General features: G+C 47.2%; 1 protein-coding gene across 1 annotated transcript in view; it reads right to left on the bottom strand.

Moving 5' to 3' along the window:
* PRKCH (protein kinase C eta) overlaps positions 1 to 27,222 on the bottom strand; it is a 120,261-nt gene that overhangs the window by 68,879 nt on the left and 24,160 nt on the right. Inside the window, exons 2-4 of the mRNA XM_082317016.1 lie at positions 23,260 to 23,323; positions 1,574 to 1,724; positions 736 to 770 (exon numbers count right to left, since the gene is read on the bottom strand). Coding sequence (XP_082173142.1) covers positions 736 to 770; positions 1,574 to 1,724; positions 23,260 to 23,323 — 250 coding nt within the window. The remainder of the gene's footprint in view (positions 1 to 735; positions 771 to 1,573; positions 1,725 to 23,259; positions 23,324 to 27,222) is intronic.

Genomic DNA, 27,222 nt, shown 5'->3' with positions numbered 1-27,222 from the left:
AAATTTTATGCAGGATATCCATTTTGTTTGCATGTAGCTTCCTTTCACATGAGGACACCAGTGCCCTATTACATTGCACAAGAAACAGCCTGGGTTAGAAGGCTATACTGAGTGACCTGAGAGGCAAGTAATAAAATAAAATTAAAAAAAAAAAAAAAAAAAACAAAACAAAATCTTACCATAGGAAAAGGGAAAGGAAGAACAATAATCAAGTGCAAACAAGCACCACATACATCTATACAGCCATTCAGCCAAAACATGCATTCAGACAAAAGTGCTGTGCCAGCCCACAAGGCTGCCCTTTGAAGTCACATCCCTAGTTTCACTTTGTTGAACTACATCGGTGGAGAAAGGAAGAGGGTGGCCATTCCAGTAGGACACTTTGTGTCCCAATACCAGCTGAACACTGTCCTGAAGGGACCCTGGATCTCTCAAGCTTAGCTAGGTGTTGCATGTACTCAGCAACTCAGTGGATCTGCACAGCAGGAAAACCACGGGTGAAACGCAGCAAGCGGACCCCTCGGTGCTTGCATGAATGTAGGTGGTTGCTCCTGCGTGCATGCAAGCCGTCAGCCTGACGGCGGCTCAAATGCTCAGTTTTGGCTGGCTGGGGAGGAAGAGGAGTGGTGACTTCAGAGAAGCCTGTAACCGCAGGGTGTCCCAGCAGCACGGAGAGCGCTCCTGAGACAGCACATCCTACACACACACACGCCGTGCAGGAGCAGAGCACCTTACCTTGGCACTGGTAGCCCTGCTTCCCAAACACGCCCCTGTTCAAAACAAAACATGAACATAATTTAACATCAGAAAGCCAGTCTTCTTGCAGATCGTTTACAGGAGAGAGTGCCAAAATGCAAGAGGATCCCAAATGACCAGATGCCCGGGGCAAAACCGGCCAGCAATAATGGCGCAATTCAGCACAGGGGTGTGCAAAGCACCGCAAGGACCATAGCTTACAGGACAGGCTGGCAACGTGTGTTATTCCCCATATTCCCCCCTCACTCTAGTTTCTGAAATACCTCACTATTACAACACACACCACACTTATTAGACTGATCCCAGCAACCCACACCCTGTTATTATCTCTCCCACTCCATGCTCTTTTGAGACATATCTAAGTTTTTCTCCCTACTCTGCCTACTCCCCCACATGTATCACCCCACACCTCACACCCCTGATGGCTTTTCTGTTCTCAGGCATTTTCTCTAGTCTTCCAAGCAACTGTTTTTTCTCAGTGTAATCTCAAAGCTCCAACTCAAGTTAATATCTGGGGTCTTTCTTCAGATTGCTTGGGTTACTTCCCCCTCAAAATAACATCTGCGCTCACAAGTGAGGAACACTGCCCCATCCCCACACCCTCCCAGTTTGCTTCCAGCATCATCTCTGGCCTCTCTGCAGCAGGCTCCAGTTTGAAGCATAAACATACCCTGCTGAACGTGATGGCCAAGGGGAGCCACATCGGTGGCCCTTGGTAAAGTGCTGGGTGACTGATTCATGATTGGGGGTGACACATTGGTCCCCAAAACGCGAAGGGACGGGAAGCTCCACGCCACCGCGTTCAAGCCGTTCTTACCAGATGAACTCCCTGCAGTGTGAGCAGTACGTAGGCTGTCGCAGGTAGGTAGCCATGAACTTGTGCCCGTTCACCTGATGCACTCGCCTTCGCATTGCCCGCTGGCGTTTCCGAGTGAGGTTCTTAAAAATTCGATCCCTCTGGAGGGTCCCTGTGCAGAGTAAAAAAGAAAAAAAAATTTACATGATCATGCACAGTTATTGCTCCTGGTTTTGCTATGGTACAAAATTCCTTCAAAGACTACAATTACATCCCTGGTGTAGAAGTCGGGGGACCATGCTCTAGAAGAAGGAAAGCATCCAGGACAGGCAACAGAGGAAGTTAATTGCAAAGGCCCCTTTAGCTCAAAATTACATTCTTCATCTAGAAATAACTGCCTCTTCCCATCTTCCTCTCACTCCTCTCCCATGTTGAGACATGCCACTAACCCATTAGTTCACAAGCTGTAAACAGACCAGAAGCTCAAGGCTAATGAGTTATCATAACTCACAGCTTTTTGGGCAATAATTCCTGAAAACATGACTGCGTGCAACCAACTGACCGGCCCCGCAGGGCAGCACCCCGCTGGCCAAGCCGAAGCGATGCCTTGCTGGGTGAATGGTGCTTACCCACTTTCTCATGCTACGCTTCAGAATCACCATTTGCAGCAATTTTGCTTCCTGTATTGGATAGAAAGGCCCGGCCTAATTTTTCAAGGACTGTTAGTTGTTTGACATGTACCACTCTCAGCTTTCTTTAAAGGGCTCATTTTCCAAAGGGGAGATCATATTTTAAAGTTCTGGGAAGCAGGGGCCCAGGAACTGCTGGCATTCAAATCTGAATTGCCCCAAAATTCAACTTTTTTTTTTTTTTTTTAACTGGGTTTAGTTCAGCCACGTAACTGTTTCCTAGCAAAGCTCAATTTACACAAAACAAGTCACTCTTAAAAGGCAGAACTGAGCTCTAGATCAAGAAAGCCATTCCCGTACAGCAGCAGACTTGCAAACCACAGCCAGCTGCTCTCTGGGATCCTTGCACAGAGCAGGGCAGGCTCAGCTGAGCTTCCCAGATCAAAGCCTCATCTGGGGCACACTCACCTCGGAAGAAAGAAATGAAATTGGAAGTTTTCAAGCTAGTTGCTTTCCAAAGGATAGGATCAGGCCCTGCTAAAAAGTGCATTTCGGGGACAAGCAATGGAGTCTGCTAGAGGTGACTGCACACCAACGTACGTACTCGGTACTCGTTTTGAGCGCGGGCTGGATGCGAGACAAATGCCAGCTATTGCCAAACCCTCTGCACGGATGTCACGACGCAGGAAGGGACAGGCGGTCTGTAAACTTCCCAACCCTCTGATCATCCCGGCGCAGTGGACCAGCAGCAGGACCCAAACACAGCTGTTACCCTGCCACTTCATTTACCCATAAAAAGGGGGCAGAGCATTTCCCTGCTTTCAACTAGCTTTGTTGATTAACTGCTGGGGGGGTGGGGGAAAAGAAAAAAAAAGGGAAAAAAGCTGTCAACCTGATCAAGGCTTGAAATGTAAGAGTCCCACATCACAGGCATATTTCCCGGTCCTCTTTGTAGGAGTGGAGATAAGGGAAGCCATCCTGTCAGTACTGAACCCAGCCACTTCAAAGGGCCGCAAGCCACACGATGTATTCCTCTCAGTACTCTTGCCACACAGGTTTAGGAGCAAAGCTGGCCATGAAGCTCGAGGGGGTTTTTTTCTGCTGCGTTCTCCCAGCCATTTGTGCATGCATCCCCTCCACAGGCACTAATGGAAACCTCCTACCCGATGGCGTAACTGCGACATGGAGCACGGTTTGACTTTAAGACAGCTTGGATTTATTTTTAAAATGGAAGTGCATGCTATAAATTAAGATTTTCCCATTAAAACACAAAAAAGGACGTGGTAGGGTGATCCAAGCACTAAACAGAAACCTGCTTTCTTCACCAGAGCTTCAAGCAGCTGGGCAGAGAGACTGGCACAGAAAAGCCCGCCTTTCTAGCGAAGTGCTTAAACGTGCATTTAATTCTCACTGAAGTCAACAGGACTCAAGGGACCACAGGCATTGCCAGACTGAATCAGAACACTGGTCCATCTAGACCAGCATCCTGCCTCTGTCAGTGGGCAACCAGAAACACATGACAGCAAGATGGAGCAACTCTGCAGCTGGGAGATAATTTGCCTCTTTCCCACACACAAGATGTCATTTTGATCTCCAGAAGTGAGAGCTGGTGTGCAGAGGTTTAATATCCCTTCCAAATGTTCAATCATCATTGCACAATTTCAATAGCCTCATTATCCACCATAGGAAACATGGCCAAGAACTTCAAGAGGTCAACCAGTTCATCCTTCTTCCCCAAAAGAAAGATCAAGAGCCAGTTGCTTTGCTGAGCGCAACTCTCCTGCAGCTTCATGTGAGAATTAAAAGAAAAAAAAAAAAAAAATTTCCTTATAACATTACAGAATTTGCCCACCTTTAAATTCAAAAGAACATCTCCTTGATCTAGGTTTAAGCATATGCTTAAGTGTTTTCCTGGATCAGAGCCGAACACCTCAACTGGCAAAGTATCTTGTCTTGGCATTCAGCATGTACAGGAGAACTTCCAAGGCATGGAAAGAGCAGGGTTTGTAAGTGGGTGGTGAGCACCTAAGTAAATCACCTAAAGAAGCAATCCAGTTACCAGCTTGCTTCACACCAGCTGCTCCATTAGAAGCCCAACAGCTGATGCCCTTTAAGTTCATGCACTCACATTTACCAGAGTTTAAGAGAATATGTTCCCAATTTAGCTCATGTAATTTCTGGTTTTGTTACGGTTCCCCTCAAGGATCGGCATGGGGTAATTGCTCCCCTGGTGCTCTCCCATGCAGTGAGAAGCCCACACGCAGCCAAGAGCAAACCAGCCCTTTGCACCAGCAACAGGGGACACTTGAAGGCGGCCCGCAAAGCCACCAAGTGGGACACCGCTGCGCGTCCCTGTGGTTTGCCTGCCTTCAGAGAGGCTGCAATTTTGAAATGGCTCAGGGAGACCAAATAATGACAGGCGTTTGCTTTTTCATGGGCGGTAGAGGAAGTCTCCATGCTGCCTGCACTGGTGGATCATGCTGGATAGATCACTTGGACTTGATGATCTTGGAGGTCTTTTCCAACCTTAACGATTCTATGATCACATCTTGAGCCTTCTCCTCTGAGCTGTACTTGGCCTGCATCTCCTGTTCTCCAGCCACCGGTATCTCATATGCAGCATAACAGCTTCCATCTTACAGACCCACTTTTCATTAAAACACATGCCACAAGTTCTTTGTATTTTTTTTTTTAAAGCATCATTCATATTTAAAACGTTCCTCAAATCTCACATTTTCCCACGCTACTTTGCTGCATTACTCTGCCAATTTCTCCAGATGCTGCATATCTTCCAGGTGATCCTCACCCATGCTTACATTCACCTCACTTGACACTATAACAAATCTAAGTGTTACTAAGCAGGAGACTGACTTCAGCAAGGCCTGGATTACTTTTCATACACAATCAGCTCTTTTGGGTACTGCTCTTCCTATTTCCTGATGCCGTCTCGAGCGAAAAGGAGAGGGAGAGCACAGCACAACTTCAGCCACACGTCGGGCCCAGGCATAGCTGCAGGAGACCACCTACGACAGGATCTAGTGGATACACATATACAACCACATCCCACAGAATAAATCCTTCTTTCAGAGGGCTTAGGCACTCACCCATCCCATGCACCACACCACGGAGCAGGCAAGTTCAACCCTCCAACAAGGCGCAAGTGATTTTGAAATGGTGGAACGTATCGCTCCCAAAACCACCTTCGTCCTAACAACCAGCCTCCCCAGCCACCGAGACGGCAGTTCGCCAGCTCGCACCCATCACATCTGCTAAACAGCTCCCACCGCCGCTGGCCGAGAGCTTGCGTGCAGAAACCATCAACGCAGCGCTGAAGTCTGCTAGCGGACAGGGTGGCCAACGCAGCAGCCCCTCGTGCCTCTCACCTTTAGCGTCAGAGGATGTGAAGTCATCATAAACATTTTCCCCGCTGATGTTCTGTGTTCTGGCCAGCTTCCCACAGAATATATATATTTTCCTTCCGCATGTGGAGAGCATTTTACAAAACAAAGCAGCTCTAGACCGCTTTAGGAGACCCAGACTTTTAAAAGCCTCTAATCTCTGGTAAAGCACCAACCACCATGAACGGTTCAAATGTCCAAATACTGCTATAAAAACAGGCAAGTAATTGCTCAGTGAAGGGAGTTGTCCACATCCATGGTTAAATTTGGACCTCTGTAACTATGGGGTATTTACTGTGCCTGGCTATGTGCAAAAGTAACTACAAAGTTAAATACTAAAAAGTCTCTTCCCTTTTCCTCCTCTCCACTCATGCCTAACACGTGTTTATGGCAGTGGAAATTATGCACGTGGAGGGAGAGGAGAATAAATAACCCACCGAGTCATCTGAGGACATTTGCACGCACTAGCACACCGCTCAGCAGCCTCCTTACGGGGGAAATTAAAGGGGGAATCCCCTTTCCCCCCCCCCCCCTTTTTTATTCGGGGGGGTAATTTCAGTTACGTGCTTACAGCGGTGGCATAGCTACAACAGTAAGGCAAGAGGCAGAGCTGCGGGATGAAGTGTTGTGTTTGTAACTGTTTGCCTCAAGTAGTTAAAGCCTGTCAGGTCTCATCTATCGGAAATCATTCTCACCGTCGTGTTATCAACCGCTGCCATAACGCCGGCAGGACAAAGGTTGTTTGGGTACATCCCGATACATGACATTTTCTAGTGTTATACTCCTCTAGACATCAATGGAATTTTCCTTTTAAAGAATTAAAGATATTCAAAAAGCAATGTAAAAAGCCTTAAGGCAATAATGCTAACAGATTAGAACTTAATTAAGCCTTTTTTGTATTAGTAGCAGTAACAGTATACACGTTTTCCTGTGCTCCCCTGGCAGCACTGCAAGCAAGATCCCGTTGCACGGAGCGACGCACCAGCGCGGAGCGGAGACCAACCACTGACCTTACTGGACTGCAAAAAGCAAGGCAGCGGATTGACAGAGCCCTCGCCTCCCGCGAGCGCCGCGGCACTGAACCACCATTTCGGATCAGGCTGAACGCTCAGCTAGCCCGTGCCCCTATGGTTAGCTGTAATGGGTGCTTTAGGAAAAGAATATAAAAACCAAATCAGGTAAATGAGGGGGGATGAATACACACCCCCACCCCTTCTAGCCATCAGAATGAAGGTGTTCTCTCAATATTTACCTCACAGCGGGCTTCCTCACATTTACTGAATATAAACAGAGGCTAAACCAAAATGAACCAAGATGTTTATTTTCCAAGCCAGAAAACACATATCTTATGACAAAAAATCCCTTACAAAGGCTTGGTATCTTTTAACCAGGAGTTTTATCATCATAATCCCGTGGATGGTCAAAACCACGGGAAGCCTTACTAATGAAAACATTATAAACACAACACAGTGCTGAAGACGAGCCTGACAGCCTGACTCTGGAAAGGGAAAAGGATTTAAAGGCTACGACCCAAAGTGGTGTTTCCATTGCTGACTGTTCTGCTTCCCTAGTATTAGTGCTGCAGAGTGAAAACCTTTCTTTTCCTAAGTACTGCAAAGTTTTCTCTTCAGCTCCCCTCAAAAGCCACTTGGACACATGCACTGGCCAGCTGGAAAACAGCCACATCCGCAGAGATCGTGTTAACCACACGGGGTTTCTCCTCCACTTCACGTCCGTCAAAATTTCTGTCCTGCTGCTTTTGCCAGTCTGTGCACGAAACCAGATCGGTTCAAACCCCAGGAGAGGCTCATTGCAAAGCAAACACGTGGCACATCAAACACATGCTGGGACTTACGTTTGATCCAGCTGCCCTTTTCCCCTCTGAAACTGGGTAAAGTTTTGTATGAAGACCACAGAAGAAGCCAGCTAGTGCTGGCAGGTCTAGGTTGCCTTCTACTAGGACTTGACAGAAAACCCATGTTAATGGGCAGTTCATCTTTTAAGATGCTAACCCATCAATGGAACAGGAACAATGATGCTCTGACTCCAAAAAAAAAAAAAAAAAAAAAAAAAAAAGAGTTTTCCCACTCCTGAGTATGAAACAGCATTATCAGCAGTCTTGGAAATGCAAAAACCATGTAATCATCCCTGCATCAAATCCCACAGAACTTTGCACTTGAGGCAAGGTCTCTGTTTCTTGTCCGAGTGCTGCAGTAGGGCAGATCCATCTTCCTTGCTTTCCTGCCAGGTCTAGGACGTAAATTTATCTCAGCTCTCACCCTCAGCTCTCAGTGATTAGCAGCATTTGAGTCCTGAGGCTGAATGATGATGTGTCAGTGTAGCAGCAGTGAGAACAGGATCAATGAAGTTCACACAACAATATTAGTGAGCATGACAGTGCTCAGCTATTGCTACAAAAGTCCATCATAGGCTTATTTCTAGAACTACACAACGATGTCAATGCTCTGGTGGCACCAGTAGGTGAGATAGCAAAGCTGAGAGGACGCACTTCCATGTTTCCCAGGCTTACCAGCTACAGCTCTGCTCCATCCATCACTGCTAACCTTACCGTTCACCTCACTGGTGTGGAACTGGGGTCCAGGACCTTTGGGTGAGTCCAGTTTTCTTTGCTCACAGTCTCTTGCACTTGGATGTAGCAGTGCCAGGGACAGCAGGACAGCTCTGCAGAGCTGGAGGGACCAGTACGTGGCTGCTGGGAGCCATCCACACGTGCAGGAGGGGAAAGGGCTGCAAAGCAGAGGGTAGAGCCTAGTGCTGGGGCTGAAGGAGGAATAGCTGCTTTTTATCTGTTTGCATAAGGTCTGTGAGAACATGAGAGAGGAAGAAGAAAGTGGCTTGAGAAACTCTTTAAAACAAGTATTCTGCTGCCGCTTCAAGTCTACCGACCAGTTATGAATACCATACAGGTTATTTTGCGTAGAGTTTTAATCATGATTGCCACACAGGTTTTCAGACGTGCCCAGGGCAGCTGAAAAATATCAATTCTCCACATCTGCTTTTACAAGTTATTTCTGGGCAAATTTTTTTAGACAGCTGCTTATAGATGTTGACAGCTATGAAGCAAGGCACTGCAGCACGTTGCGCAAGGCTGAAAAATATGAATGGAAAAGCCTTTCCATTCATTTCTGTAATGAGTAACAATGAACTGAGCAAATGGGATACTGAGGATAAAAAAAGATTTCAGCGAGCATGAGCAACTCCATGCCATAAGAGACCAGGTTCTCCAACAGAGATCGTTGCATGCCAGCCCATTTGTGCTTTCCAGGCTGCAAAAATGCTGCTGGCTGCCAAGGAGGATGCGTTTGAAGGCAACAGCCGCTTCCCTGCACTTCCCTCTCCCTTCCCTTTACAGCCACACCACTGTGAGATAAGGAAGGGGACAGCCCCATTTTTCACCCTGTGCTTGTTTCTCTGCCAAGAGCAAGAAAGATTTTACCTCCGCTCCATTTTATCATTCCACCTCGGCAGGTTTTTGCATTCATTTGGAGATGGTAACCTCATGATACTTCTGTTTGCAAGAGAGACCAGGCTGGGGTGATAACGGTGGAGAACTGTCTCAGCTTGCACAAACAGGAGATGCCAGGAGGGAAGGATTTCATTTAAAATTAGAGGAGGTACTTGAGGGAGACAGCTGAGCACCGAACTGAGCCCTTCAGAGCCCCAGACTGGCACCGTAACTGGAAGGCCACCACGTATCTGTCCCATACCCAGCAGCAGACACACAATACCCATGCAGTTTGGAAAAGCAAGATAATTAGTCAGGTCGTATCCAGCAAGATCACAGATACGTGCTCCCCTCTGGCTGTAGCTGAACGTGGTCTTCCAGCAGCAGTAAAGGTCCAAAAAGACACCCCAGCCCCCCTTCTCCCTCCTTACGATGGAGCCCCCTCCCTACCATCTCAGACCTGCCGCCATGACTCCATCTGCAACTGCTCCATAACTCACTCCTGCCACATGGATCTGGAGCGAGAACAAGCAACAAAATAAACCCAGCAAACCCCTATTATTAAAAATTTAAGTTTACCCACACAAACAGTGAGAAACAGGCAGTAATAACCGCCTCCCCTCCTCAGCTGCAGGCAGAATGGCACATCTGCGTGCAGTCTCAATTTTATCATAAGATGGGGACAATCCTCCTCCTTACTTTAAGATGTGCAAATCATACTAGTACCTCGTACTTCTTACTGCATTGCTCATTAAAGCCTTAACGAACTGATTCCTCTCCCTCCTCCCCTCGCCAATTATAATCATTATTATTTCCTTGTGCTTCGGCAAGTGAATTTCCATTGTAAAACCTCCTGTTAGTCCTTCCCACCTATTAAACTCAAGAGAAAAATGTTGAGATGTGATTTATTAGGGAAGGAAACCATTTAAACACATTATTCATTAAAAACAGGAAAATAAAACTAACAAAGCAACTTTGATCTTTTCCATGATTAATTCATGCGCCAGAAGCCCTCTGCACCGTAAGTTTTAGAAGATTTCAAACTATGCTGGCTACAGAGCAGAAGTAGCGCTAACGGAGTGACAGCATTTATAGGTCAAAGCTACCAGCACTCGTGCAAAATCCTGGAGAAAAGCAGAATTGGCAGGCTGGGCAAACAGCAGGGAGATCCTGAACCTTCCCCTGCTCCCGACGCCTCGGGGCTCGTGCATGTTGTAACCATCAGCAACTCGCACGCTCGTAGGTGGCTGCGTAGTAGGTATCACAACATGCTATTAGGAGGCCCTACCCACACAGGCAAGCACGAGCTCCAAGTTAAACCTATTTTTAACCAGATGCAGTTTAAAGCTATTTTTAAGTAGATGCTCTGGGGACATCCTTCTTCGGGGCTATGTGGCCAGCTTCAGAATTAAAAACATCCGCTTTGGTGTTAAAACAAGAGTGTCCACGCAAGGTTTTACCATCAGCTAAATCTGCTTAAATATCATGTCTTTAAGTTTAAGCAGTGCAACTTCTCCAGAGACACGGGCTTAACATCTGTCTCAAAGAAGGAGCACCAGGAAAATATTCTTTATGTAACATGAGACAAAATGCACAAAGAATCCAGGATCAACAGAAAGCCAGTCGAAATGGGACCATCAAGCAGCTTGTATCCAGAAGGACCCACAGTTTTGCAGCAATTCCACAAATGGCAACCACGTTCCTCAACACGGCAGCCATCCCTAGGACAAAACCTCAAGCCTTCCTCACAGGGGCACTGCACCTTTCAGTGGGAAAGCAAACTGCAGCATAAAGCGCACCTGGAATCTAGTCAGGAAAAAATTAATTGGGAGAGCTAATTAAGTAGGAAAAGTTAAATGCTCTCCTTTTTCTGCTGCTGGGGCCCCCGACTGCTGTTGTGCGATGTCTCAGGTTTTCCCCAGTCCCCGCACTGGTCTTGCGCTCCCCTGGGAGGATGACCAACACCTGAATCACCTCCCTGCAACACCTGGATTCTCCTGGTCAACTGGTCACCCAGCAGCTGCACAGACCCAGCCCAAGCGGTCTGGCCGCATACTCAGCTCTGATTACACAGCCAATCCTCAGTACTCTCGAGATCTCCATGTGGCAGCTTGCTAATAAGTTGTCTAACTGCAACAGCCTTAAAAAGCAGGTTGTTTACCATGTCGCTCTCCCACGCAGGTTCCCACACACCATGGGCTGAGCAAGACGCTGCCACAGCAAAGCATCTGTCAAAAAAAATACATTCAGCCTCTTGCATTCCAAGCTTATTGCTACCATGAAGATATCTGCCAAAGAGCAGCACCTCTTTTCATCAAGACAGTCCCCACCTTGGCAATCGAGCAAGGAAATACTTGGTGCTCAAGCGCTCAGGCTAGCAATCGCGCTTGGCTTCATTGCACAGCCTGTCCTAAAACGCTTCCGCAGATGGCATGGACCATTACTGCTCTGCCACACGCTGCACCCCTCCTAGTTTATTTCCCTCCTATTATTATTTCCCAGAGGGATTTCCCAAGGGCTGCAGGCCAGGAGGAGCGGCGCGTTCAGAAAACACAGCTGTCCCCAACAGCTTCCCATGCAGCTAATGCAGCTAGACCTATCTATCCCACTTCCCCATCTCCACCCCAACGGGGTTCTCACCCTGCAATATATATTTCTCCATTTCTGAGATTTCAAAAGCAGATGTCCCAAATCCATACAAATATAGCTTTAAAAACGCTGGGTGCCACATTGAGAGGGTGTTGCTTGCCTTGGCTCAGGATCTCTTTATACATAGAGAGAGGGAAGGACCCTGCTGGTTTCACCAGCTCCGTAATGGCCACCAGTGTCACCAACCAATTTTATGCTCACAAATGGGCGGCCCTTTCCACCAGGTGTAAGAGCAGCAGTAATAAATACGTATTGTGCCTCCCCACGGGCTGTCCCATCTCACTCCTCTCAATTAATGAGTAAGCAGAGGTGGGTGAGTGGGAAGACAGTCACTTTCTCCAACAGCTTGTGAGAGACACCCAAAACCTGCACCTCTCTGCATCTTTTTTCCCCAGTCCCTCAATGAGGAAGGAACACACTGGGAGGGAATTTGTTTTGGCTCAAGTGACAGGAGATGAAAGCCAGCCTGCAGTTTGATGCTAACAACAGCCCTTACACGATTTAAGCAGTTCTCCCCCCATATGGCACCCTGCCTTCGTTCCAGCACTCCCTTCCACATAGCCATTTTCCAGCCGGATCAGTTTCCAAATCTGGTTTGCCATGCACCCCACAAACACTTGCATTGGCACAATGTGGGGCGTGAAAGCAATCTGAGGGGAAAATCAGCCAGACTTTGTGCCTTTCTGTAGGGTTCATGTCCCGAGCATCCATGCTCTGCACTCCTCCTCACAGCACAGCCCGAAGCCGTGCGTGCTGCGGGACTCAGCCCTGCGCGCCCACCGCATGGGACACAGGCTGCCTCTACAGCTTAGGTGTGCGATGGCCCTCACCCGCAAGTTATCATCAGCCCTTCTGGATGCAACCTTGGAGCCCTTCTCTGAAGGACTTGTTTTTCTCGCCTTACTTCCCATTCACAAGTGAAATACAGGACCAGAGACAATGCAGGTAAAAACCTGCGCAGGACCAGACTGAGGCCTCAGGTTCCTCACCCACCACTTAAATACTCTGAGCTGGGCAGGCTGGAGAAGAAATGTCTTTCTGCCTTTGTTCTTGCTGATCTGCAAGTCTGTATCATGAACATATAGGAAGGACAAATTTTAGACACAAAAATTCAGCATTTCCTGACTTTTCAGAGTTTGATTTTCTAACATTAGTGACACCCTTCAATGAAAAGGTTTCTGGTTTTAAGACTATTTCCTAAGTTTTCTAAACAAAGAAGACTCTCATTGGAAATAAGTTCATGCACTGGAACTGGAGCAGCCTTCCCTCTCCACGGTCCTGGTTCACCAGCGGGGCTGTGGTCTCAAACACACAGCTCCAGGGAGAGAGGACGGCACTAACGGGGGAATACTTCACAGGAAAGGACTACGCTCTGCTGTGCAGATCCAGCACTAGCAACGGACGGACACACTCGCTCAACAAGTTTGACAGCTAGACGGCAGAAAAGAGCTGAGATTCCAGGATTAAAAGCTTGGTTCCAGATTCTAGCAAGAAATGGGCTTTGCTGGTCACAACTCTTTTGCTGCAGCCTTTCCTTGTCCTCTGCAGCTCCTCTACCATCCATCTGTTCATATTTTCCCCTTCCCACCTTCTTTAATGCTTTGAGCTTCTTTGAGCTTCCTCTTCCTTACAGCTCCTGCCCATACCCATCCATCACCACTCCCCAGACCAGTCTCCTAATTCCTTGTCTCGCCTTATATTTCTTCTCTGTCCTTCTTCCAGACTTTTATGGCTCTATTTCTTCTCTGAGTGACTTTTCCCAGCATTTCCACCGTTCACTGTCCTTGCCCTGTGTCCCAGCAGATGGGACATGGAGAGCGGGACACCTCCTCAGCCAGACCTCCTGCCTTCCTCCCTTCTCCATGCCACCACCGGGGATCCCCCTCCCGCCTCGCCGCAGCACCCCAGGCCAGCGCTGAGCTCAACCAGAGGACAGATCTGGCCCACAACCAACCCACACCCCTGCTCCGGATTTGCTCAGCTCCCCAGTCTGGCCAGCTGGTGCAGAACGGGCCCCGTGCAAGGTCAGCCCAAGGGAAACCCAAGAGCATCCTTTTCAGACAGACAGATTTACCCACAATTATGAAACCACCTCAGTCCCCTATCTGCAACTACCAGCAGTGTTGGCATTGCCAGGAGGAACAGTCACCATGGTGGGAATCTGCTCAGTGCAGGTGGTGTCCACAGCCCTCAAAGCCATGCTGATCTCATGCACTTTCTCCCAGAAGATCACAAATGGGTAGATTTTCCCAAAGGCAGCAGAAAGCAGACAGAAACGGCAGAGGCTCTCAGCCCTCCAGCCCTCCCACTCTCTCCTCTGCCAAGCTTGAGGTCACCCTGCCAAAACAACATCAGGATCTCTTTGCTCAAAACTCAATTTTGATTCAACATCTCACTCTGGAAAGCAAATGAATCATTTCTGCTGAAGCACTCCAGAAAACAAAAAACAGCTGGCACTGAAGAGCAGGAAACTCAGCATTTTATGCTGGGCACACTCAGGAACAACCCAAAACCGGGGCGTATAAATTGCAAGCATGAGTATTTGCCTCCAAAAGCACCACTAGAAGATGAACTCTGCTTCCTACAGCTCCATGCCAGCTCGCCTAAGGCTGAAGACCCCGTTCTGCTTGGCTATTAGCGAGATCTTGCCCCACTCCAGTGAGGTGCAGGAATCGACCACCACAACACCCAGCAGACTGATGCTGCTGGTCCTCCTTGTGTCTGCAGGGCCCGAGGGAACCTTTCCCCCCGCAAGCACTAATGATGCTTGAATACCTTCCAGGTAAATTGAGGTAATTAAGCACTGTGGCACAACAGCATCTTGTTACCTCGTGCATCCTCTCATGCCGACAGGCCCAGCAGATCCACTCAGGCACCGAGTCCCGCACTGCCCCATACAGCAGCTGGGTGGCAGGGACTTCTGGACGCCTGACAGACTGGGCTGCCAGACACAAGGAAAACCCTTGCCTGTGGTGGTACCACCTAAATTAGGAGTCTCCTCCAGCAGCCAGAGTTGACAGACCTGGATATTAAGTGGGACACAGCCTAATTTAGTAGTTGGTGGAGGTGAGGTTAAAAACAACAGTGTGGTTTTGTTGGTATTTTTTTTTCTCCAGTTTCTGCTACAGATTTACAGGGTGACCCTAAGTAAACTACTGGGCTTTTGGACAGCCATTTTCATCAGTCAAGTACCTTGAAATTGTGGTCTAGGGGAATTCAGAGCCAGGCATAATGTGTGCTGGTGTATGGGGCACCCCTCCTTCATCCCAGGCCAGAGCATCACCCAGGTGGCCCTTGACCACAACGGGTGCAGAGGGAGATGGCCATGAAACAGCATCCGCCAGCGCAGGTCGCAGCAGCTGGGGACACAGTTGCTGTCATCATCCCTGGCCACAGGATCGCAGTCCTGACCTCTGACAGCTCCATGCTCTGCTTCTTCCAGCCCACATTTGCCACCCTGCTTCGCTGCCGCACAAACACCCGCTCCAGCGCAGCACTGTCCTCCAAGGCCAAGCAGATGGATTTAAGCTCCTCTGGGAACCAGCGTCACTTCTTCCAGGAATCACATTAAAATAAAGCAAAATTCTCTGTTCCTCATTACCGCCAGGAACACTGAAATCCCAGAGCAGATTGCAAGCTTGCATATTTATATCTAGGTTTCAGAGCCCAGACAAAACACAGCCCACTGAGGAAGTAAAGTTAACCCTGAGATTGCTGTTTGTTGCACGTCTGGATATCTAAGTAGTTGGCAGATCTTGGCAAGTCATGAATTACTGCTGAAAACCTCTCAGCATTAGACATACTGCAATGGCTGTGGAGCTCAAATGGATCATTTTCCGAGAAATAAAGGTGGTCTTATGGATATGCAGCGGGCTGGGGTGCTGTTCACCTCCTGGATCCGTGTTAGAGTCCTTCCATAACACTGAGCAAAGCACATCATTTCCCAGGGCCTAGATCTTTCAGCAATCAGGAATAAATATTTTGGGGGTAGGTTTTTTCTTCCCTGTTGAAATCCCTTTTTCCTGTGAAAATCCAGAATTTACCAAACTTGCCTTTTCTTTCCCTGTTTTTTTTTTTTTTTTAATGAAGGAGATGCATATGTGAGATATAAGAGTGCCAGAGTGCAAAAATCCTTGGGTTCTCTCTGCACTACTTAAATGTGAAATGGAATATGTGAGTTTTGAAGGCTTCACTTGAAAAAAATTACTCACACTCTCCTCCCACCATAAACAGTAATAATTATTCATCGTCCCCAAGTTCATCCACTTTGTCTAACTTCCAGGGCTGGGCTGTGTCTCATTACAGTGACCTCTTCTCATACCACTGTTAGCTTGAACAGGACAAGTGACAGGCAGAGCTCGGGAAGATGCAGTACAGCCCCTTCTCCTAATGGCAACTCGTAGCCCAAAGGACATTTCTCAGAAGGCCCAAAGGCTCCTCGCTGTGAAAAGGATCTCCAAGAAGTTCTTCATGGTCTCGCTGACTTTGAAATTCTCCCCCAAGATCTTCAGTGTTGCTGAGAAGCTTTGACATCCTTGTGTTTAACTCACAGAGGCTTCATGACAAGGATAGAGCCGCTCTTGCTCCCATTGGCTTGGCTGACACATCTCCATCAGAGTGCAGGTTTGCAGAGTCTGACCTTCAGGAGAGCAATACCTGCTCAGGACTTCAAGATCAGCCTCTGGAATTGCCTTTTACTTTCTAACCTTATTGACATCTTCTAGCAAGGTTAGGGATCCAGTGAAGTTCACCTGCCTCCCATGCAGAGATGCACAGCATCTGCGGATGACATTCCTGGTCTCTGCAAGGGCTCAATCTTCTCTAGAGTGCACTTAGGGTGGATTTTCTTGCCCACAGGGCTTGACATTGTTCTGACCCATTTCCATCTGGAAATGCAGAGTTGATCCAACATGGAGTGCACCTGGAAATCCCTTGCCTGCAGCATGCATGTGTGTGACAAGTGTAAAACATTGGGAAAAGTGCAGGCATTGGAAAAAAATACAGGGGTATAGAAAAAGTCATGTTGTGCTGCTCTCTGTCACATCAGACTTTGGGCTAGACATTGAAGACCTCCATATTATCAGACTGAATGAAAGACAGCAAAACTTTCTTTATCCTACACTGCATTGATGCTGCCTATTTAGATCAGGAAGTTCTCTAGACGGTGTCTACTTAAAATTCTTAAAATTCTCCTGCTTGGGCTAGTAACCCAAAACAGAAGAGTGGCCCAACTAGCCAGGGGCTGAGAACAGGGCTTTTTTCATTCCTGGTTCCTAGTGTCCAATAATTATTCCCTTGACTATAAAACCAGGCTGAAAACAGTCATTATTGCAGTTCACAGAGGACCAGTAAACCTCTTTTTTCTCCCTCTTCTGCAAGAAGCCAATAACATATCTGCAACAGAGGTTTTGTGGGGCTGAGGAGCTACAGCACAGCACAGAGCAAGGACCTTCTTAGCACAATGCCTAGATACCATTTGAGACTTTAAGACTGCTGATCTTTACTGGTGCCTGTCTCAGGAAATGCTATTTCTTAAGACAAAAACCACTTCACGTTAGAAAAATGTGTTCTAAGAAAAACAACAACAAAAGACTGAGTCTTTGTGCCTGAGAACAAGCCATCCCAAACACACGATGTGAGAGTTGCAAGCTAAAGAAGCATTTCCTGCTCTAGAGGCAGGTTCAGCCTTCCTTGCTGCTGCAAAGCCTACTGACATTAAATATTTAGCAATGGGTGCTATATCTGCTCTACCAAGTCACTTGGCTTTTCAATATTCTCATTGTTCTATTTCTTGCCCAGAACTCAAATTTGTCTTTGTCTTTTCTGACACCAAAAGAAAAGAAACAACCATTACTTACCTCACAATGATGAAATCAAAATTGAACTTCAAGCCAGAATTATCACTTTGAGTGACACCATAAAAAAAAAAAAGGGCAAAAAACGCAGCAAATTGCAAGAGTTCGAAGCACTAAAATAGAAGCACTTTATTTCCTACAGGGCCTGCTTCATTCATTAATTCAGTCAAATAATTACTTTGTATTAATTTCATTAGCTTTGCCCAAAATTAAAAAGAGCAAATAGCAAGAGAGGTGGCAAACTGAGGGCACAGCAACACACCTTGCATGCAAAGCCGCAAGGGGACTCAGCTGGCTCTGGGACCCCAGTATCGCAAGGGGGGAGGTTCACGCCATCCTTCAGGAACATACCTGGGGCCTCTCGGTGTCCGGTCTGGCCTCGCTGCAGCGAAACACCCTGACCCATGCACGGTCACCTGCTCTTGAGCATCTCTACTAACTTCTCACAGATGTCCAGAAGCACCAAAGTAATTCACCCACTCTCATTGCAAGGCTTTTTATTTCAAATCCATCACCCCCTGCCCAAGAAGAAACTAATTTGTGGCTTGCCCTTTCACAGCTGAAACTGGTATTCAGTAGCAAAGAGAGACAAGTAATGGAGAGCAGGTGTGCATTCATGCCACCAACACCGACTGTGCAACACCCGATGGGGCACCCCAATAGCAGAGTCACTTGCTACGATCACCACAAGCCCCAAAGACAGAGCTTCCTCAGAGGCACCAGGTCACCTTCAACCAGAGCCAGGGGGACCTAGACGACACCCTGGGAGAGCACAGAGAAATGGTACGCCGGCACACCGCACCGGAGAACCCCAACGGCCCCCAGTCAATGGCGTCTTCCCGCCAGGGTGCTCCCGGGTGCTTTCCAGGAGCGGTGAGGAAGACAGCCCTACTCGGAAGCTGCCCACCTAGAAATGGTTATGGCCAAGGAGAAGAGGAACAACATTAGGGAGCTTTACACCCTACGCAGCACTACCTGTTTTAGACAGCAATAAAGCAGAAATGTTCCTTTAAAGGAGGCTTAAAACGGAGCTGAGATCTTGTGGATTACCTCAGAGATCCCGGCACACGCATGGGTCATCACAGGGAAGGAGGCAGGACACTAGCGGTTCAGCTAAGCCACAGCTCCTGTGGTCCTCAGGGCTGGGCAGAGCTGGACTGCCTTTGACAGCTACGGCTTTGCTTGGTCCCACACACAGCACGCTGCGCCCTGCTCCCATCCCCAGCTCCGCAGCTCACAATGTGCTCCACATCCATGGATGAGGCACCTCCACGGCAAAGACAGACCTCTCAGAGAAGCCACTTTCGTTATTTTAAAAGGAGAAAGGGGCAAGGAGACACAAAGAGAGACGTAAGAAATGCTCAAAGCATCATTGGCAAAAAAAAAAAAAAAAAAAAAAAAAAATTAATATCCAGAGTAAAAAGAATAAGGAAATTTAAAAAGAAATCATAATTTTGATGACTTGAAGAAAAATTCCATTATCAGGCAGGTTAAATAAAGAAACCCCAGGAAAGATTAAATAAAATTATTTGAAGGAGGGAAGCAGTAAGGGGGGGGGGGAATCAATTCCTAAGCAACGCCTAAAGTTTGGCAGGCAGAAGTCAGTCCTCACCTGCTCTAGAAAACAGCCTGGAATGAAACATGTCTTGGGTCAGTGAGGGAGATGGCTGGAAAGGGTGCTTCCCTCCACCCCAGCCGGGTGCCAGGGCCACCAGGACCCAGCACCGCCGGCAGAGACATGGTCATGCTTGGAGAAGTAATCTCCTCCCAAGGTAAGGAGATTTTCATTTTAATTTTGCACCGGTCGCTTTACACAGGAAATGTCAGCTGAATGAGGGGAGTTAATATAATCAGATATAGCTTAGCACAGCACAAATACATCCAGCAGAGAAAATAAAGATAGGCAGGGATAATTTCACTAGACCTCCCTCGCTTCCTATTGCTCCTTTCCTTTCTCTTCTGAAAAATTACATGTATTTCTAACATGTGAAACAGGCACATTTCCCTGCCTCAAAACAGCAGGTTAACACTGATGGACAGAAAAGCCATATGGGAACCTACAAAGGACTCATCTCCTTCCAGCTGTACGTTTTCTATACTGCCCTCATCCTGATGGTACACGAATGCCTCTGTCAGACACGCTGTGCCTCTCACAGGAGTGCCACCTTTCTTCGCCGCCGTAGGTGAAGCAGAACCAAATTAAACTTTCAGTCAAAAGAACTTTTGATCAAACAAAAAGCCCAACCATGGCTGAAGCTAAAGAAAGTACACACTGCCAACACCACCAGGACTGTCTATTTTGGGTAAGCTTTCCAGGACAACAAAATAATTCAGTGTCAGGTGGACCTAACATCTCAGGCTTTTTTGTTTGCTTGGTTTGGGGTTTGTTTGGTTGGTTTTTTTCCTTCTTCCCCTCCTTCCCCCTCTCTTCAGCCATTTTTGGGGCTTTTACTTTGCTGGAGTTAGACGATGGTGGCTGAGATCCTGAACTTGGCTATTTCCATAAACAAGACAACTAGCTTGACATAAAACCTCTTCGAGATCAATCACGTGTCGGCAGTGTGAGGACCAGCAGTAGGCACTGACCCTTCAACCTTTGCTTAGTGCAGCTCTCAGAGGCTTTTCAAGGCAAGATGCTCCCACAGTTCAGACTGACTCCACTACGTTATCCTTTTGTCCCGACGGTCTACTGAAAGCTGCTAAAAAAAGAAAAAAACTTGTGGGTGGCTTAAAGAGTTGGTCTATGGACACTGCCCTGTCGCTCTTTTTACCTGCTGGAGTCTGGCTTTTTTTGCAGCACGTCGTCACCATCGCTGGACTCTTTTCAGAGCAGGAAGCGCAGCGAGTTACATGCTTAACCATTTATAAGTCACAAGAAAATGATCAAAAGTACTAAACATCATACTGCTTGAAACTCCACAGGGGTCTACGTTCTACCCTGGTGGGGTCGAATGCGAACTATCGTTGGGTTTTCCGTGTACCACAGACAGACACACAGCCTTCGAGCAGCCTGACACATTAGCCGTAACCAGCAGCGAGGATGTGGTAGCGGCTGCCCTCCAGAGCAGGGCAAACAAGTGGGAAGCCCCTTTTTGCGTTTCAAGTTGTTAGTTATTCTCAGACTTCTTTCCATGAACTTAAGTTTCAAATACAGTTCTGAGCCTTCACATTTCCAGGAAAAAATGACAGGAAAAAATAGAATAAAACATGACGTTGTAAAAGAGACATCACCATTTTTCAGAAGGAAACCCCTCCCTGACAGATGCCTCCACTATCCAATGACTGGGAGAAGTCAGCATCTGCACTTAAGCTTGCCCTGGATTATGTCTATTCTTGGAAACTCCAAAGGTGACCACACATGGGACTAACCAGTCAAGAAAAGCCCCAAGAGCCACCTTTGATCTTCCTGTTCTGTAAGCCCACACATCCTCAGTAACGACAGAGGAAAGAGAAGTAAACCATTTCCAACGTTTCCCATTTTCCTCAGAAAACAGTAGCAATACAAACATTTGAGTTCTCCATCTCTCGTCTTTGAGACCTTGTTAGCAACGTGCCTTATTAGCTTAGCCACCAGCATGAGTCTGAACCACATTTTGGATTTTTGCTCAAGCCCACCATCCCTGCTCAACCCTGCTCTATACAGCCAAGCCTGACACGCTTGCGTGTGGATACAAACTGGCATGCTGGTCAGTAAAAGCCCTCTCGTTTCTTGATCTCAATACAACTCTCTCTCCAGCATCGGCTGTATCACAGGCAATTAAAGCCAATTTCTAATGTCCTTTTCACCCCTATTGCTGCCTAAGAGCCATTGCCTTGGACCTGCAAAAAAGTCCTCCATGTCTCCCTAGCACACCTTTGCACTCTCCCTGCTCTCTGGTTACAAATAGAAAGCTCTTCCCAAATTAACTTGAAAAAGTAACCTTCACATCTCCCTGTCAAAACACAGTTGAGCATCTCCCTAGGGGAGAAAGCGTAAATGATCTGTTGACATTTTACGCATGGATAAATGTGAGAGCAGTTCCCAGACCCCAGAGTTAACACCTGGGCAGAGTAAAACATGCATTGCTACTTGACAGATGAAGAACTGAAAGTCGCAGCGATGCTGCGTGGCCTGCCCAGCTTTACACAGAAAGGGAACTTCACTGGAAAAATGAATTCTGGTCCTCTGCCCTGCTGCAGTGCCAGGGTGTGATACTCCTTGTCTTCTCCATCACTCCGAGACCATACATTTCCTTAGGAGCCAAAGCCAGCCAGGTTTTCTGCTCATGTCTCCCTCCTGCAAGCAGGATTACGCCTTACCCATGGTCCCTGGGAGTAAGAGGAAGGATGTCTGCAAACCCTCTCACCGCTTCCATGCCACGGGGCTGGGGGTGCTGCTGCAGAGGACACCATCTCCCTGCAAACCCTTGCTGGGCCCTCAGGTGTGGCTCAGCTGGTTACAGACTGGATTTGGCTCAAACGCTTTAAAAGGCCACAGCGATCCTGCCAGGAGCAGGACGCTCCTGGGGAGTAAACCACCCAAAGAAAACCAAAAGCTTCCCCAGCTCCTCTGATGCAGCAGCTCCCCATCAAGCAGCTGCCCAGGCCCCAGCACACATCAGGCTGCTGGCTTAGCAAGAGCGGGACAGCTCCCCAGAAGCTTCCAAGGAAAGCACAAGCTTGTGTTCAAAGCTGCATTTGAACAACAATGCAGGGGCACTGACAGGCCTGGGCAGCCAGCACAAGGTGTGAGCTAGGGGAACTGCTCGGCAGGAGGGCAGAGCTCCCCCGTAACCCTTGAAGCAAGCACCCCTCCAGCTTGCACCCTCCTCGCATCCAAAGCGGAGCACGGCAGGGTGGGCTGCCCATGCCGCAGCCCCCAGCACAGCCTTTGGGCCAAGCAATCAGTTTCTGGGCCAGAACAAGAGAAAGCATTAAAAATCCAGCTCTCCCAGGCTGCAGGGAACAGATAGCGGAGCAGATCCTGCCCCGATTCTTGGCTTCAGTACAGAAGACACCCCCCAACAAATACAGTTTGAGGCCGCAGCTAAAACAAATAAGAACCATGGTGTAGGTCTGAAGAAAATAACCTTTTTTTGAGCCCCATCCAGATTTCCTGGGTTCCTCCAGCAGAGCTCACATCGACACTCATAGCTGGTATCACAGTAAACAACAGGGAAATTAAAAACATCACACTGTAAAAGATAGTTATAGAAAAAAAAAAAATCCACCCAGATACTTTTTCAGGGCTGCTGTCGCACTAAAAAACTTCAAGTTTCCCATGCAAAGTGAACTTGAGGAAACAGAAATGCACATGAAGTAGATGGGAATCATTACGGAACAAAAATCACCCAGATGTTTTAAATATGTTCTATTTCAAGCATGCTCTACATGCTCCTTAGCTTGCCCTTCAAGAGGCACCCAGGTGAAAAGTACAAGTGACAAAAACAATCCGTTTGAAGGACAACTGCAGATAAATAAACCAGATCAAGCGTGAATTGGCTCCCTGGGTCTGAGATCAGACCAGCAGCAGAGCGGAGGGCGCACACACCGTGCCCCGTTACCAACGGCCCCTTCCAGATTCCCCCCATCGCCCAAGACATCTCCAGCGCACCACAGCGCGTGGCCCGCGTGTAGAATGCCATCCCTTATATACTGCTTGGTAACTGATGGCAAGAGCATACACCAGAGCCCAGCTCTTAATGGAAACAAGCCAAAATAATTCTCTTACCTTCCGTGAAGCTGCCTGTAAGAGTTATGACGACAAACACTTTGCCTTCTGGCTCCAAATCCACCTGAAAATGTAAAGGAAACATTAGAAGACTGTTTTTCAAGGCAAAGACTCTTCTTGGGATTTTGCATGATAAATCTCGGCAGTATTTGATAATATTTGAAGCTATATATTGTCATGCACACCCTTAATTTTACAAAAAAATCAAGCATCCATGGCTCAAATTGTTCATCATTCGGGGCTCCATAAAAAATAAGGAACCCGATTCCTTCTTTTTCCTACAAGAGCTGAACAATCTCAACCTTGATAGAGGAAATACAGATTAAAGAAAAAAAATATGGTTAATAGTGTTCCAATTTGTCAGATAAACGAAGCAGGAGTAACATTAAATGCACACAACTCTCTGAAAAAATCCATGCATATCTGTTTGGTGAACTATATGGATATGGAATTATATGGATATTTCCTCCCTGTAATACCTTATCCCATTGAAATTGTTTCAGTCTCTCAAAATGCCATCAGTGCTGAGGTAAACGCTAATTTCTTACATAAATCACCTTTTGGCCTTAAACCATAGAAAACAGGAAACTGTTAGCGCTGTTACCTAAGGACTTGTTGTTTAATCTAAATTAGATAGAAATACAGAATATAATTTTAGGGATCAGAGATTCAATCCCAGTGTCAGTCAGCCTGTCCTTGAAAGAAGGTATTTATTTTTTGGTAAGTAGATTTTTCATTTTTAGTTACATTTTTAATTAAGGTCTTGCTTTTGGTTTTTTGGTTCACCAGCTAGTTTTTAGCAAAAATCACAGCTAAGGATCCCTGAAGTTTGAGTCAGGCTGTTGCACAGAAATCTCACCTTAAAAACAAGAAAAACCCAACAAGGCATCCCCCCAAAAAACCCCAAATTACAAGGTTAAAATTAGCAGAGAAGAGCTTCACGCCTTGTGGGTACCGATAATCTGTGCAGAATAGCAATTCTGAAAATAGAGCTCTCTGCAGGAATGACTAAACATGTTCAAACCCTCTCTGCTCTCATACAGCCACCTTTCCTTGGTCTGGCAGAAACAGAAGCAAGTCTTCTACGTCAGCAGCACCGAGTTTCATCACGGAGGTACCCAGAATTTAATACACCTTGGTGTGCACACTGTGGAATAGAAAAATATTTCCCCCTCCTGCAAGAAAGGATGATGAGCCCAGGCTCCCTCTTTTTTCTCGGCTAACACACGATGTACCCTGCCAACACTCCGATTCCTCTCCAGTGTTAACACATATCACATCATTCAAATAAACCTCTAACCATAAGCCTATGCTCCCAGAGCAACGGCGTATGGACCACCACTAATCCAGACAACATTTGCCCATAGTTTGCAAAACCCTGCCATGCACCAACTGGTCCTTTTAAGGGAATAACATTAAGATACAGGTAAAAGAGAACGTTGAACTCTATGTATCTAGCAGAGGAGCCAAACAGCCATGCTACAAATGAACAGAAAGTATCTGCACGGCTGTAAGTGGGGGAAGAAGGTGTCCAAGCCAGGCTGACTCTGCAGGATTAACGTATAGCAGGGCTTTCTGCTGGCACCTCCACTCCCAGGGATGCTAACTGCAGCTTCACTAACACGAGCCGAGAGAAAACAATCTTCTGGGGTAAGGGAGAAGCAGAGACAGCACACACCATCACCATACATTTCCCTAGCCTACAATTTGTTGCAGAATTAGAGAAATCTTTTTTTAAACTATGGGGAATTTATTAGGATGAGCAGAGCAAGTATTTTCAGAGAAAGGATGAGAGAGCATCCTATTCACATGACTCCAGCTACAGTCCAGAAGTGACACATCTCCATCAGTGGGATACTAAACAGGGAAGCTGGAACTGCTTGGGAAAATCCGGTCAAAATGTTGATTTCATGGACACTATATTCTCCACTGGGGGGGGAAATCAATCTCACAGGGAAAATTTAAATTAAATATTTAGCTTTAACTCAATATCAATTTTCATGTTTGCTTGGGCTGCTTACTACACTGGCTTTAGGAAGGTGTGTTTGAACAGCCCTTTCTCTCCATTAATATGGAAGACATTCCCCAAATAAACTTCAACTCCAGCGATATCATGCATCATTTTTGCCTAAATTTCAGTTCACTGGAGAGATACACAGCTTTATAAAGAAATGGTTCTTTCAAAAATATATAGTATCTATAATATATATACACATATACAGTCACCCAAATTGATTTATGGGATATCAAGAATTCAGATTTTATGGGAAAATCCTTACTTACTTAGGTTTCCAAAATCATTCTTCAGTGCTTAACATTTTTCTGCCAGTCTCCATACACAGCAATACGTGAGACTCCTGCTTTCACATTCACAAAGAGCATCCTTCCTCCCTTTTTCTGACATACGTGGTCTCTGGTGGGATACAGAGCAAATCCTGCGCTCCTTGTTTAGTCTTAAAAGCAAAAGCTTGTCAAGACACAAGCAGGTGGGCTGAGACCAGGAGATGGAACAAAAGCATCGTCCACCTTTGACACAGGGCACGAGCAAAAATTGGTCCAAACTCTGTGACACACCTTGCTCTCCATCACTGCAAACAGGATTCCTCTGCCCAGGGTAGCACAGACTTACAAAACAGAAACAAAATAATTCTGAAAGTGGTAGCAGGAGATTTGTGAGAGTTATAAAACAATCTCTCTCCTCTCCAGACTCCAAGATTAAAGACCAGTCAAATCCCCTACACCAACTAAGCATATTACAGCCCAGTTCAAGAGTGTTCAATAAAGAGGATCTAGCTACACTCAGGATCTTCTCACGCCACATGTTAGCAGGATCTAACGAAAAATTACAGCTGAAAGGCTCCAAAATGAGGACAGAGGCCCCAGCATGCCAGGAGCTGCTGAACCTTTGGCACACCAGCACCCCACTGGATGCAGGACAGGCAGCAAAATCTTGTCCTATACAAAAGGTTAAACCAGATAGTCTGAAGAGTTTCTCCGGTCTTAAATTGATAGCAACAGCAACAACAAAAGACAAGACACAATGAAATTAAATAATTAAAATTAATAGGCCACTGGTGAAAGTCTTGCTTTTGGGCCTGCTGTGATCTCCTTTAGAGATGAAATTTGACCAGCTAAGTAGCAGCCAACGCAGTATCTGAGATCAACTCCCAGATACGTGGAACGTGCCTGAAACAGAAAATAACCTGTGACCTAGAAAACTGCAAGGAAAATGTCTGACTGTGGACCTGCCCGAGATCAGACGGTCGAGCAGCTCCCGGACAGCAACGCCAACCTGATGGGACGCGCTGCCTCTCGCCATCGCACAGACCCCCCTACCACAGCCACACAACGCGGAGGGGCCCCGTGCCGGCGGCAGTTAACTCCTGTGAGCTCCTCACACTTGCTGGACCACAACCCGCGATGCCCGTGCAGCCAGCCGGACACTCACACGCTGAGCCGGCGTGCACAGCGAGCGGCTTGCTGAGCCCGGGCCCCGGGGCTAACCTCAGCCATCCTTGCAGCATGGTTCGCCATGTTCCTGCCCCTGCTTTACACCTTCGTTACTGCCTTCATGCTTTGCAGTGCGGCTACAGAAATAAGACATGCTTCGGGGTAGCTTTACCGACCCAGCAAGCAACCAAAGCCACATTTGGGCATGCAGAAATATGCCCATAACTATCCGAAACCAGATGCCCACAAATGAGGAGTGTGGTACCCTACTTCTCCCCCAAAAGGAGGAACTCCTAACATAAGCCCTCCTTCAGTCTCTTTAGTCACTAAAGTACTTCTACCACTAGCACCTACTTTCACAGACTGAGAGGACCTCTCACTATGCTCTGTTATTTAACAAGATTCGAGCACTTCAAAAGGAAGCAGCTGCCAAAGGACTGGCCCTCCAGCCATGGCAGGGATAACCCTATCTAGCGACGGCTGGCTGGCGGCCCAGGCCCTGACTGCGCGCCG

The sequence above is a fragment of the Platalea leucorodia genome (assembly GCF_965183815.1).
Source record: "Platalea leucorodia genome assembly, chromosome: 7".
Taxonomy (NCBI): domain Eukaryota; kingdom Metazoa; phylum Chordata; class Aves; order Pelecaniformes; family Threskiornithidae; genus Platalea; species Platalea leucorodia.
Note: the sequence above shows the minus strand (reverse complement) of the source record. Positions and strands in the feature narration are given on the sequence as shown.